This window comes from Cherax quadricarinatus, chromosome 13 (assembly GCF_038502225.1).
Source record: "Cherax quadricarinatus isolate ZL_2023a chromosome 13, ASM3850222v1, whole genome shotgun sequence".
NCBI classification, from domain to species: domain Eukaryota; kingdom Metazoa; phylum Arthropoda; class Malacostraca; order Decapoda; family Parastacidae; genus Cherax; species Cherax quadricarinatus.
The window spans coordinates 21,008,347-21,021,282 of record NC_091304.1 but is presented as its reverse complement, the minus strand read 5'-3'; the positions used below and the strand labels follow the sequence as shown (position 1 = coordinate 21,021,282).

The following is a 12,936-nucleotide window of genomic DNA, read 5'->3' as shown; positions in this document are numbered from 1 at the left end:
GGTATATTCCGGAGCACCCTCCAGGTATACTCGGGAGCACCTTCCAGGTTTACTCCGGAGCAACCTCCAGGTATACTCCGGAACACCTTCCAGGTATACTCCGGAGCACCCTCCAGGTATACTCCGGAGCAACCTCCAGGTATACTCCGGAGCACCCTCCAGGTATACTCCGGAGCAGCCTCCAGGTATACTCCGGAGCACCTTCCAGATGTACTCCGGAGCATCCTCCAGGTATACTCCGGAGCACCTTCCAGGTATACTCCGGAGCACCTTCCAGGTATACTCCGGAGCACCCTCCAGGTATACTCCAGAGCACCTTCCAAGTATACTCCGGAGCAACCTCCAGGTATACTCCGGAGCAGCCTCCAGGTATACTCCGGAGCACCTTCCAGGTATACTCCGGAGCACCCTCCAGGCATACTCTGGAGCACCCTCCAGGTATACTCCAGAGCACCCACCAGGTATACTCTGGAGACCTTCCAGGTATAGTCCGGAGCACCTTCCAGGTATACTCCGGAGCACCTTCCAGGTATACTCCGGAGCACCCTCCAGGTATACTCCGGAGCACCCTCCAGGTATACTCCGGAGCACCCTCCAGGGATACTCCAGAGCACCCTCCAGGTATACTCTGGAGCACCCTCCAGGTATGCTCCGGAGCACCCTCCAGGTATGCTCCGGAGCACCCTCCAGGTATACTCCGGAGCACCCTCCAGGTATACTCCGGAGCACCCTCCAGGGATACTCCAGAGCACCCTCCAGGTATACTCTGGAGCACCCTCCATGTATGCTCCGGAGAACCCTCCAGGTATGCTCCGGAGCACCCTCCAGGTATACTCCGGAGCACTCTCCAGGTATACTCCGGAGCACCCTCCAGGTATACTCCGGAGCACCCTCCAGGTATACTCCGGAGCAACCTCCAGGTATACTCCAGAGCACCTTCCAGGTATACTCCGGAGCACCCTCCAGGTATACTCCGGAGCAGCCTCCATGTATACTCCGGAGCACCTTCCAGGTATACTCCGGAGCATCTTCCAGGTATACTCCGGAGCACCCTCCAGGTATACTCCGGAGCACCCTCCAGGTATACTCCGGAGCACCCTCCAGGTATACTCCGGAGCACCCTCCAGGTATACTCCGGAGCACCCTCCAGGTATACTCCGGAGCACCCTCCAGGTATACTCTGGAGCATTCTCCAGGTATACTCCGGAGCACCCTCCAGGTATACTCCGGAGCACCCTCCAGGTATACTCCGGAGCACCCTCCAGGTATACTCCGGAGCACCCTCCAGGTATACTCCGGAGCATCTTCCAGGTATACTCCGGAGCACCCTCCAGGTATACTCCGGAGCACCCTCCAGGTATACTCCGGAGCACCCTCCAGGTATACTCCGGAGCATCCTCCAGGTATACTCCGGAGCACCCTCCAGGTATACTCCGGAGCACCCTCCAGGTATACTCCGGAGCAACCTCCAGGTATACACCGGATCATCCTCCAGGTATACTCCGGAGCAACCTCCAGGCATACTCCGGAGAACCTTCCAGGTATACTCCGGAGCACCCTCCAGGTGTACTCTGGAGCAGCCTCCAGGTATACTCCGGAGCACCTTCCAGGTATACTCCGGAGCATCCTCCAGGTATACTCCGGAGCAACCTCCAGGTATACTCCGGAGCACCCTCCAGGTATACTCCGGAGCAACCTCCAGGTATACTCCGGAGCACCCTCCAGGTATACTCCGGAGCAGCCTTCAGGTATACTCCGGAGCATCTTCCAGGTATACTCCGGAGCACCCTCCAGGTATACTCCGGAGCATCCTCCAGGTATACTCCGGAGCACCCTCCAGGTATACTCCGGAGCACCCTCCAGGTATACTCCAGAGCACCTTCCAAGTATACTCCGGAGCAACCTCCAGGTATACTCCGGAGCACCCTCCAGGTATACTCCGGAGCACCCTCCAGGTATACTCCGGAGCACCCTCCAGGTATACTCCGGAGCACCCTCCAGGTATACTCCGGAGCACCCTCCAGGTATACTCCGGAGCACCCTCCAGGTATACTCCGGAGGACATTGATTTTATTTTAATTAGTCAGATAAGCAGCCTACCATGACCTCCTACACTTGGAAACACTCAGAGTAGAGAGTGGGTGAAGATAACAACGTACTGGGTGCCCGAGTTGCCACACGTACAACGACCATTCATATTGTTTCGTTACTGTCGGATATTTGTATATAATTTACGCTAACCTAACCTAACCTAACCTAACGTAGGAGGAATATATTTAAATTTTGCAGATGTAGATCAGGCGGAAACCAACCAACTGTAATGTGTGTGATAACTCACATCCTGTTTGTAGAAGAGGTAGAATATACAGGTGCACACACACACACACACACACACACACACACACACACACTAACTGCACACACACACACACACACACACTAACTACACACACACACACTAACTACACACACACACACTAACTACACACACACACACTAACTACACACACACACACACTAACTGCACACACACACACACACACTAACTACACACACACACACACACACACACACACACACACACACTAACTACACACACACACACACTAACTACACACACACAAACACTAACTACACACACACACACACACACACACACACACACACATACGCACACATATACATACACACACTTCTACTAGGTGAATACACACACACACACACACACACACACACACACATACATACACACACATACACACACACCCTTACTAGGCGAGTACACACACACATATACACACACACGCACATACACACACACACACGCACACACACGCACACACACACACACACCCTTAAGGACCCCATTATCAAGTGGTCACTCTACCCTCAGCCTTCTTTCCCCTCCCCTCCCCTTTTAATCCCATCACACACACACACACCTCCCCCACTTCTAGGGGTCACTCATCCTTCTCTCCCCCTCCCCCCTTAATCCCATCCCTCTCTCTCCTACATATGCACACACACATACACAAGCACACATACACAAGCACACATGCACAAGCACATATACACTTGACACAAACACGTACCCCCCTTCCCCTAACCACCTCTCCCCCTCCCCCTAGCCACCTACCCCTCCCCCAAACCATCTAACCCCTCCCCAAACCATCTAACCCCCTCCCCCCAACTACCTCTCCCCCTCCAATAACCATCCTCCCCGTCCCTCATAACCATCCACCCCCACCCCCCCTAACCATCTATTCCCCTCCCCCTAACCATCTCTCCCCTTCCTTCTGTGGTGCAATGGGGCAACCTAGAACTAGGATGAGAAGGGACCAAAGGACGAATCTGGGAGGAAGGAGTGGGAGACAGAGCTCAAAAAAAGGGAGGAAGACTGGGGAAGGAGGCTAGATGAGCTTGCAAGGAAGATGGAGGAGAGGTTAGCAGCAGAATGCAGAAGGTAGGAGCAACTTGCCACAGTAGCAGAAGCCAAGATACAGAGATCAGAAGAGGAGCTGAGAAATTTGAAGCAGCCTAGAGACAAAGATAATACAGAAGTAGCATCAGCAATGTTTACATCAGACACAGACAACGGGACTGAAGGGAGCATGGAAGCTAAACTGTATGCAGAGGTCCTGTCAAACCCACATGGGGCCAAAACAAAGACAGGGAGCACACTAGGACAGAATGAGAGGTTGGAAGACATTGAAGGAACTAGGACATGTGGGGGCCAGGAACAGGTGAGCAGGAAGGACAAACCAATGAGCATAGGGGCCACAGCTAGGGAAGGGACTGAAGGAAGGAACACTGCATGGGAAGGAACTAAAACACCTCAGAGGATGCAATGGGAGTCACAGTGGGAGGTGGAAAGGGAGAGATCAGTTTTTGTCTATGGGCTAGACGAAGCTGAAGAGGAAACTTATGATGAAAGAAAACAGGAGAAAAAAGTGATTGAAGGTATCATGAAGGTGATAGGCGAGGGAGACATGACCCAGGTGCCAAATTTTCGGAGAATCAGGTGGTTCACAAAGAAAAGGAATTGGCCTCTCAAAGTGATTTTCAAGGCAGAATCAACACGAACCATGATCCTGCAGGAGAAAGCAGGGCTGAGAGGCAAACAGGAGTTCATGAATGTGTACCTCGATTGAGACAGAACACAAGAGGAAAGGATGACACTGGAAGAGAGAGTGCAAAAACGAAAGGAGGAATGGGAGGAAATGAAAAAGGAGAGCAGAATAACCCAGGAACAGGTGGAAGGACAAGCACACCCCCCAGAAACACCTGCAGAAGGACTCCAGCCACGACACCCCCAAGGCAACTGAACAATCGAAACCAACCATCACACACTGATCCCTCTGTTCCCGCCCCCCGCACCACGAACCCTACCCCTACAGCAACCCCCTATGGGAGCTCTTCCTCCACCTCCACTGCAACCCCCCACAGGCCCCCACCAGGGCTCCTGCTCTCCCAACCCCAGTATTCCCCCAGGACCACAGTTACAGTATTAGAACAGAAGTTGAAGGTTTGGTACACAAATGCAGATGGATTAACGAATAAATATGAGGAATGGCAAGAAAGAATCAATGAGAAGTCCCCAGACATCATAGCAGTTACAGAAACAAAACTCACAGAGACAATAACAGATGCAATCTTCCCACCAGGATACCAGATCATGAGGAAAGATAGAAGGGGCAGAGGGGGAGGAGGGGTTGCTCTGCTCCTAAAAAAACAGATGGAAATTCGAGAAAATGGGAGGCATAGACGAGACAGGAGAAAGGGACTACATAGTAGGTACAATGCAGTCTGGGGAGCACAAGGTGGTCATTGCAGTGATGTATAATCCACCAGAGAACTGCAGGAGGCCAAGAGAGGAATATGAAGAGAGCAACAGAGCAATGGTGGACACACTTGCTGAGATGGCAAGAAGAGCTCGCTCCAGCAGAGCAAAGTTGCTGGTTATGAGGGATTTCAACCACAGGGAGATTGACTGGGAAAACCTGGAGCCACATGGGGGTCCCGAAACATGGAGAGCTAAGATGTTGGATGTGGTGCTGGAAAACCTCATGCACCAACATGTTAAGGACACTACCAGAGTGAGAGGGGAGGATGAACCAGCAAGATTGGACCTTGTGTTCACCCTGGGCAGTTCAGACACTGAAGACATTACATATGAGAGTCCCCTAGGAGCTAGTGACCACGTGGTTCTGTGCTTTGAATACATAGTAGAGTTGCAAGTGGAGAGAGTAACAGGAGTTGAATGGGAACAGCCAGACTATAAAATAGGGGACTACATAGGGTTGAGGAACTTCCTGCAGGAGGTTCTGTGGGACAGAGAACTGGCAGGAAAGCCAGTAAATGAAATGATGGAATATGTAACAACAAAATGCAAGGAGGCAGTGGAAATGTTTATTCCCAAGGGCAACAGAAACAATGGGAAGAGCAAAACGAGCCCCTGGTTTACCCGACGGTGTAAGGAGGCAAAAACAAAGTGCAATACAGAATGGAAAAAGTACAGAAGGCAGGGAACACATGAAAACAGGGAGATTAGTCGCAGAGCCAGGAACGAGTATGCACAGGTAAGGAGGGAGGCCCAGCGACAGTATGAAAATAACATAGCATCGAGGAAGACAACAGTCAAAGACCATGTGATCAGACTGAGGACAAAAGGTGGAGAGCTCACAAGAAATGATCAGGAGGTATGTGAGGAGCTAAACAGGAGATTTAAGGAAGTTTTTACAGTAGAGACAGGAAGGGCTCTGGGAAGACAGCACAGAAGGGAACATCAAGAGGGAATATACCAACAAGTGTTGGATGACATACGAACAACCGAGGAGGAGGTGCAGAAGCTGCTAAGTGACCTTGATACCTCAAAGGCGATGGGACCGGACAACATCTCCCCGTGGACCCTTAGAGAAGGAGCAGAGATGCTATGCGTGTCCCTAACCACAATCTTCGACACATCCCTTGAAACTGGGCAACTACCTGAGAAATGGAAGACAGCAAATGTAGTCCCCATATTTAAGAAAGGAAACAGAAATGAGGCACTAAACTACAGACCTGTGTCTCTGACATGTATTGTGTGCAAAGTCATGGAGAAGATTATCAGGAGGAGAGTGGTGGAACACCTGGAACGGAACAAGATGATAAATGAAAACCAGCATGGGTTCATGGAAGGCAAATCCTGTGTCACAAACCTTCTGGAGTTTTATGACAAGGTAACAGAAGTAAGACACGAGAGAGAGGGATGGGTTGATTGCATTTTCATAGACTGCAGGAAGGCCTTTGACACAGTTCCCCACAAGAGATTAGTGCAGAAGCTGGAGGATCAGGCACTTATAACAGGGAGGGCACTGCAATGGATCAGGGAATACCTGACAGGGAGGCAACAACGAGTCATGGTACGTGAAGAGGTATCACAGTGGGCGCCTGTGACGAGCGGGGTCCCACAGGGGTCAGTTCTAGGTCCAGTGCTATTTTTGATATAAGCGAACGACATGATGGAATGAATAAACTCTGAAGTGTCCCTATTCACAGATGATGTGAAGCTGATGAGAAGAATTAAATCGGATGAGGATGAGGCAGGACTGCAAAGAGACCTGGACAGGTTGGACATGTGGTCCAGAAACTGGCTTCTCGAATTCAACCCTGCCAAATGCAAAGTCATGAAGATTGGGGAGGGGCAAAGAAGACCGCAGATAGAGTATAGGCTAGGTGGACAAAGACTACAGACCTCATTCAGGGAGAAAGACCTTGTGGTGACCATAACACCGAGCACGTCACCGGAGGCACACATCAACCAAATAACTGCTGCAGCATACGGGCGCCTGGCAAACCTGAGAATAGCGTTCCGATACCTTAATAAGGAACCGTTCAAGACACTGTACACTGTATGTTAGGCCCATACTGGAATATGCAGCACCAGTCTGGAACCCACACCTGGTCAAGCACGTCAAGAAGTTAGAGAAAGTACAAAGGTTTGCAACAAAGCTAGTCCCAGAGCTCAGGGGAATGTCGTACGAGGAAAGGTTGAGGGAAATCGGACTGACGACACTGGAGGACAGAAGGGTCAGGGGAGACATGATAACGACATACAAGATACTGCGGGGAATAGAAAAGGTGGACAGAGATAGGATGTTCCAGAGAGGGGACACAGAAACAAGGGGTCACAACTGGAAGCTGAAGACTCAGACGTGTCACAGGAACGTTAGGAAGTATTTCTTCAGTCATAGAGTCGTCAGGAAGTGGAATAGCCTAGCAAGTGAAGTAGTGGGGGCAGGAACCATACATAGTTTTAAGAAGAGGTATGACAAAGCTCAGGAAGCAGAGAGGGAGAGGACCTAGTAATGATCAGTGAAGAGGCAGGGCCAGGAGCTGAGTCTCGGCCCCTGCAAACACAATTAGGTGAGTACACACACACACACACACACACACAAACCAACATGTTAGAGACACTACCAGAGAGAGAGGTGAGGATGATCCAGCAAGACTGGACCTTGTATTCACCTTGAGTAGTTCGGACATCGAGGATATCATGTATGAAAGGCCCCTGGGAGCTAGTGATCATGTGGTGCTGTGCTTTGACTACATAGTTGAGCTTCAAGTGGAGAGAGTAGCAGGAATAGGGTGGGAAAAACCAAACTACAAAAGGGGGAACTACTCAGGCATGAGGAACTTCCTTCAAGACATTCAGTGGGAGAGGGAACTGACAGGAAAACCAGTACAAGATATGATGGACTATGTGGCAACAAAATGCAAGGAGGCAGAGAAGAGGTTTGTTCCCAAGGGAATCAGAAATAATGGGAAGAACAGAACGAGTTCTTGGTTCACCTAAAGGTGTAGGGAGGCAAAAACTAGGTGTACTAGAGAATGGAAAAGGTACAGAAGACAGAGAACTCAGGAAAATAAAGAGATTAGCCGAAGAGCCAGAAACGAATATGCACAGACAAGAAGGGAGGCTCAGCGACAATATGAAAATGACATAGCATCGAAAGTCAAGTCTGACCCGAAGCTGTTGTATAGCAACATCAGGAGGAAAACAACAGTCAAGGACCAGGTAATCAGACTGAGGAAGGTGATGGGGAGCTCACAAGAAACGACCGAGAGGTATGTGAGGAGCTCAACACGAGATTTAAAGAAGTATTTACAGTGGAAACCAGTAGGACTCCAGGAAATCAGAACAAGGGGGTACACCAACAAGTGCTGGATGAGGTACACATAACCAAGGAGGAGGTGAAGAAGCTGCTATGTGAACTTGACACCTCAAAGGCGGTGGGACCAGACAACATCTCTCTGTGGGTCCTTAGAGAGGGAGCAGAGATGCTGTGTGTGCCATTAACAAAGATCTTCAACACATCCATTGAAACTGGGCAACTCCCTGAGGTATGGAAGATGGCAAATGTAGTCCCAATTTTTAAAAAGGGAGACAGACATGAGGCACTAAACTACAGACCTGTATCACTAACGTGTATAGTATGCAAAGTCATGGAGAAGATCATCAGGAGGAGAGTGGTGGAGCACCTGGAAAGAAACAAGTGTATAATTGACGACCAGCACGGTTTCAGGGAAGGAAAATCCTGTGTCACAAACCTACTGGAGTTTTATGACAAGGTGACAGAAGTAAGACAAGAGAGAGAGGGGTGGATCGACTGCATTTTTTTGGACTGCAAGAAGGCCTTCGACACAGTTCCTCACAAGAGGTTACTGCAAAAACTAGAGGATCAGGCACACATAACAGGAAAGGCACTGCAATGGATCAGAGAATACCTGACAGGGAGGCAACAACGAGTCATGGTACGTGACGAGGTGTCAGAGTGGGCGCTTGTGACAAGCGGGGTTCCACAGGGGTTAGTCCTAGGACCTGTGCTGTTTTTGGTATATGTGAATGACATAATGGAAGGGATAGACTCAGAAGTGTCCTTGTTTGCAGATGATGTGAAGTTAATGAGAAGAATCAAATCGGACAAGGATCAGGCAGGACTACAAAGAGACCTGGGAAAAAGAGATTGGGGAAGGGCAAAGAAGACCGCAGACACAATATAGTCTAGATGGCCAAAGACTGCAAACCTCACTAAAGGAAAAAGATCTGGGGGTAAGTATAACACCGAGCATATCTCCTGAGGAGCACATCAGTCAGATAACTGCTGCAGCATACGGGCGTCTGGCAAACCTACGGATAGCATTCCGATACCTCAGTAAGGAATCGTTCGACTCTGTATACCATTTACGTCAGGCCCATACTGGAGTATGCAGCACCAGTTTGGAATCCACACCTGGTCAAGCACGTCAAGAAATTAGAGAAAGTGCGAAGGTTTGCAACAAGACTAGTCCCAGAGCTAAGGGGATTGTCCTACGAAGAAAGGTTGAGGGAAATCGGCCTGACGACACTGGAGGACAGGAGGGTCAGAGGAGACATGATAACGACATATAAAATACTTCGCGGAATAGACAAGGTGGACAAAGACGGGATGTTCCAGAGATGGGACACAGAAACAAGAGGTCACAATTGGAAGTTGAAGACTCAGATGAATCAAAGGGATGTTAGGAAGTATTTCTTCAGTCATAGAGTAGTCAGGCCGTGGAATAGCCTAGAAAGTGACGTAGTGGAGGCGGGAACCATACATAGTTTTAAGGCGAGGTATGATAAAGCTCATGGAGCAGGGAGAGAGAGGACCTAGTAGCAATCAGTGAAGAGGCGGGGCCAGGAGCTATGACTTGACCCCTGCAACCACAAATAGGTGAGTACAAATAGGTGAGTACACAGGAGCTGAGTCTCGACCCCTGCAACCACAATTAGGTGAGTACACACACAGACACACACACACACACACACACACACGGTGCCACACACACACACACACACACACACACACACACACACCCTGATATATCACAAATAAAAATAACAATACCAGACTTTTAGGCATTAAAAGAATAAAACAAATGGTTGTAAATAAGCACTATTCAATTAAATGTCATAAGGTAAACCACTCTATAATGTCTCCTAAAATGTCCCGGAGGTCTCTACAGGCACCACGGGGATAAAATTATAAAGCCCATGATTAAACCAGTGAGACCAGAACCTAAGAAAGATTATTAAAATGTTCAGTGTGATGAGCAAAAGTGCCCTCAAGCACACGAGGGAGGTGTGTGTACCCTGTCCTTAACCTGCGGAGGATCATATAATGTTGGTTCTTGTGGGAAAGAGGAGAACGAGACACTGTCAAGCTGAAACATATACGGGTGCTGCTCATCTGCAGGGCCCACAAGGACTACCAATTCCCCATTATATAACCTTGCGCTCAGCCCGGAAAGTCAATATGAGGCAAAAACCTACTGTAGAGAACACTTGATTCACTAGCCTTTGCTTCCATATGTGCCTCCTAATTACCCTGGACGTTGATATACCCAGAAAACCTCAGACACCAACACAAGTCTACATCCTTGAGCCTGGAGTGTATAGGGGCTAATGACTAAATTTTGATGGTCAAAGGATGTATTACTATGTGACTCACGAAATCGTAATAACGTAACAGCAAACAAACCTCGGAACCGTGGCCTGTCAGTGTTAGGACTCACTTGCCATGGGTTCAAGTCCCACCTGTTTCCTGATTAATGTACTGCGTCATTGTGTGCCAGGACCAGCTTCAGGTTGTGGAAGGACGAACGTTGGCAGCTTTTCACTGAGCACAGAGAAAAGGGTCCACTGCTGGCTTCAGTTTGATTCCTCCCATGTATCGGTGATTTATTAACACAGATATTTTGCAACATAATTTACTATAGCAGGAGAGGTGTTGGTTTAATGATAACAGAAATGTAATGCTGACACATCTTTTCTCTTAGCACAGAAATTAGCAGCACCTGCAACCGTCGGCTTTCTGAAGATTCTGCAATGTCTGTCTTATGCAAAGGAAGTGGTGGGCTAAACAATCGCTTCTTCTTGTGTGTTGTGTTTCTACGACCTGGTAGTTTATGTATCATTTTTCCGTGTGTCCAGAACTTGTTTTTGTTGGTATACGTTTAACCCTTGACAATAGGTATATATAGTGTGTCCAACACCTGTTAATGGTTGTATTAAGTGTCTAGTGTCATGTACTTAACAATAATTGTATTAGGTGTTTGTCCAATCCTTGACAATGGTTGTGTCATGTATTCAGCATCCAACACTTAACAAAGGCTGTGTCATGTATTCAACGTCTAGCACTTAACAATGATTGTCATATATTCAACGTCCAGCACTTATCAAAGGCTGTGTCATATATTCAGCGTCCAGCGCTTAACAAAGATTGTGACATGTATTCAATGTCCAACACTTAACAATGGTTATGTAATGTATTCAACGTCCAACTTAACAAAGGTTGTGTCATGTATTCAACGTCCAACACTTAACAATGGTTATATCATATGCGTGTCCAGCACTTGATAAATATTATATTTTGTATGAAAAATGTCTAGTCAGATCCTTGTTCATATTTCATTTCCTGTAGGCGAACTGAGCGAAATAGTCTTGTTTCCAGCACTTGCAGGAGCCAGGGATGAGGAACCAGTCGTAGTAGAGACGGACCTAGAGACATGAAAGACAAACAAGGTGAGTAGAGTGACTGCTAGTCGTGTTGAGTGAGTGGAGTGACTGCTAGTTGTGTTGAGTGAAGTGACTGCTAGTTGTGTTGAGTGAGTGGAGTGACTGCTATTGTGCTGAGTGACTGGAGTGACCGCTAGTTGTGTTGAATGAGTGGAGTGACTGCTAATTGTGTTGAGTGGAGTGACCGCTAGTTGTGTTGCATGAGTGGAGTGACTGCTAGTCGTGTTGAGTGAAGTGACTGCTAGTTGTGTTGAGTGACTGCTAGTCGTGTTGAGTGGGGTGACCACTAGTCGTGTGGAGTGAGTGGAGTGACCACTAGTCGTGTGGAGTGAGTGGAGAGACCACTAGTCGTGTGGAGTGAGTGGGGTGACCACTAGTCGTGTTGAGTGAGTGGAGTGACCACTAGTCGTGTTGAGTGAGTGGGGTAACCACTAGTCGTGTGGAGTGAGTGGAGTGACCACTAGTCGTGTGGAGTGAGTGGAGTGACCACTAGTCGTGTTGAGTGAGTGGGGTGACCACTAGTCGTGTTGAGTGAGTGGAGTGACCACTAGTCGTGTTGAGTGAGTGGGGTGACCACTAGTCGTGTTGAGTGAGTGGAGTGACCACTAGTCGTGTTGAGTGAGTGGGGTGACCACTAGTCGTGTGGAGTGAGTGGAGTGACCACTAGTCGTGTGGAGTGAGTGGAGTGACCACTAGTCGTGTGGAGTGAGTGGAGTGACCACTAGTCGTGTTGAGTGAGTGGGGTGACCACTAGTCGTGTGGAGTGAGTGGAGTGACCACTAGTCGTGTGGAGTGAGTGGAGTGACCACTAGTCGTGTGGAGTGAGTGGAGTGACCACTAGTCGTGTGGAGTGAGTGGAGTGACCACTAGTCGTGTGGAGTGAGTGGAGTGACCACTAGTCGTGTGGAGTGAGTGGAGTGACCACTAGTCGTGTTGAGTGAGTGGAGTGACCACTAGTCGTGTGGAGTGAGTGGAGTGACCACTAGTCGTGTGGAGTGAGTGGAGTGACCACTAGTCGTGTTGAGTGAGTGGAGTGACCACTAGTCGTGTTGAGTGAGTGGAGTGACCACTAGTCGTGTTGAGTGAGTGGAGTGACCACTAGTCGTGTTGAGTGAGTGGAGTGACCACTAGTCGTGTGGAGTGAGTGGAGTGACCACTAGTCGTGTTGAGTGAGTGGAGTGACCACTAGTCGTGTTGAGTGAGTGGAGTGACCACTAGTCGTGTGGAGTGAGTGGAGTGACCACTAGTCGTGTTGAGTGAGTGGAGTGACCACTAGTCGTGTGGAGTGAGTGGAGTGACCACTAGTCGTGTTGAGTGAGTGGAGTGACCACTAGTCGTGTTGAGTGAGTGGAGTG

General features: G+C 49.0%; 1 protein-coding gene across 1 annotated transcript in view; it reads right to left on the bottom strand.

Annotated features, from left to right (window-relative positions):
• Positions 1-9,992: 9,992 nt before the first annotated feature.
• The window catches only part of spz6 (Spaetzle domain-containing protein 6), a 115,270-nt gene continuing 112,326 nt past the window's right edge, over positions 9,993-12,936 (bottom strand). The window contains exon 9 of the mRNA XM_070084576.1: positions 9,993-11,563. Coding sequence (XP_069940677.1) covers positions 11,474-11,563 — 90 coding nt within the window. The 3' untranslated portion in view covers positions 9,993-11,473. The remainder of the gene's footprint in view (positions 11,564-12,936) is intronic.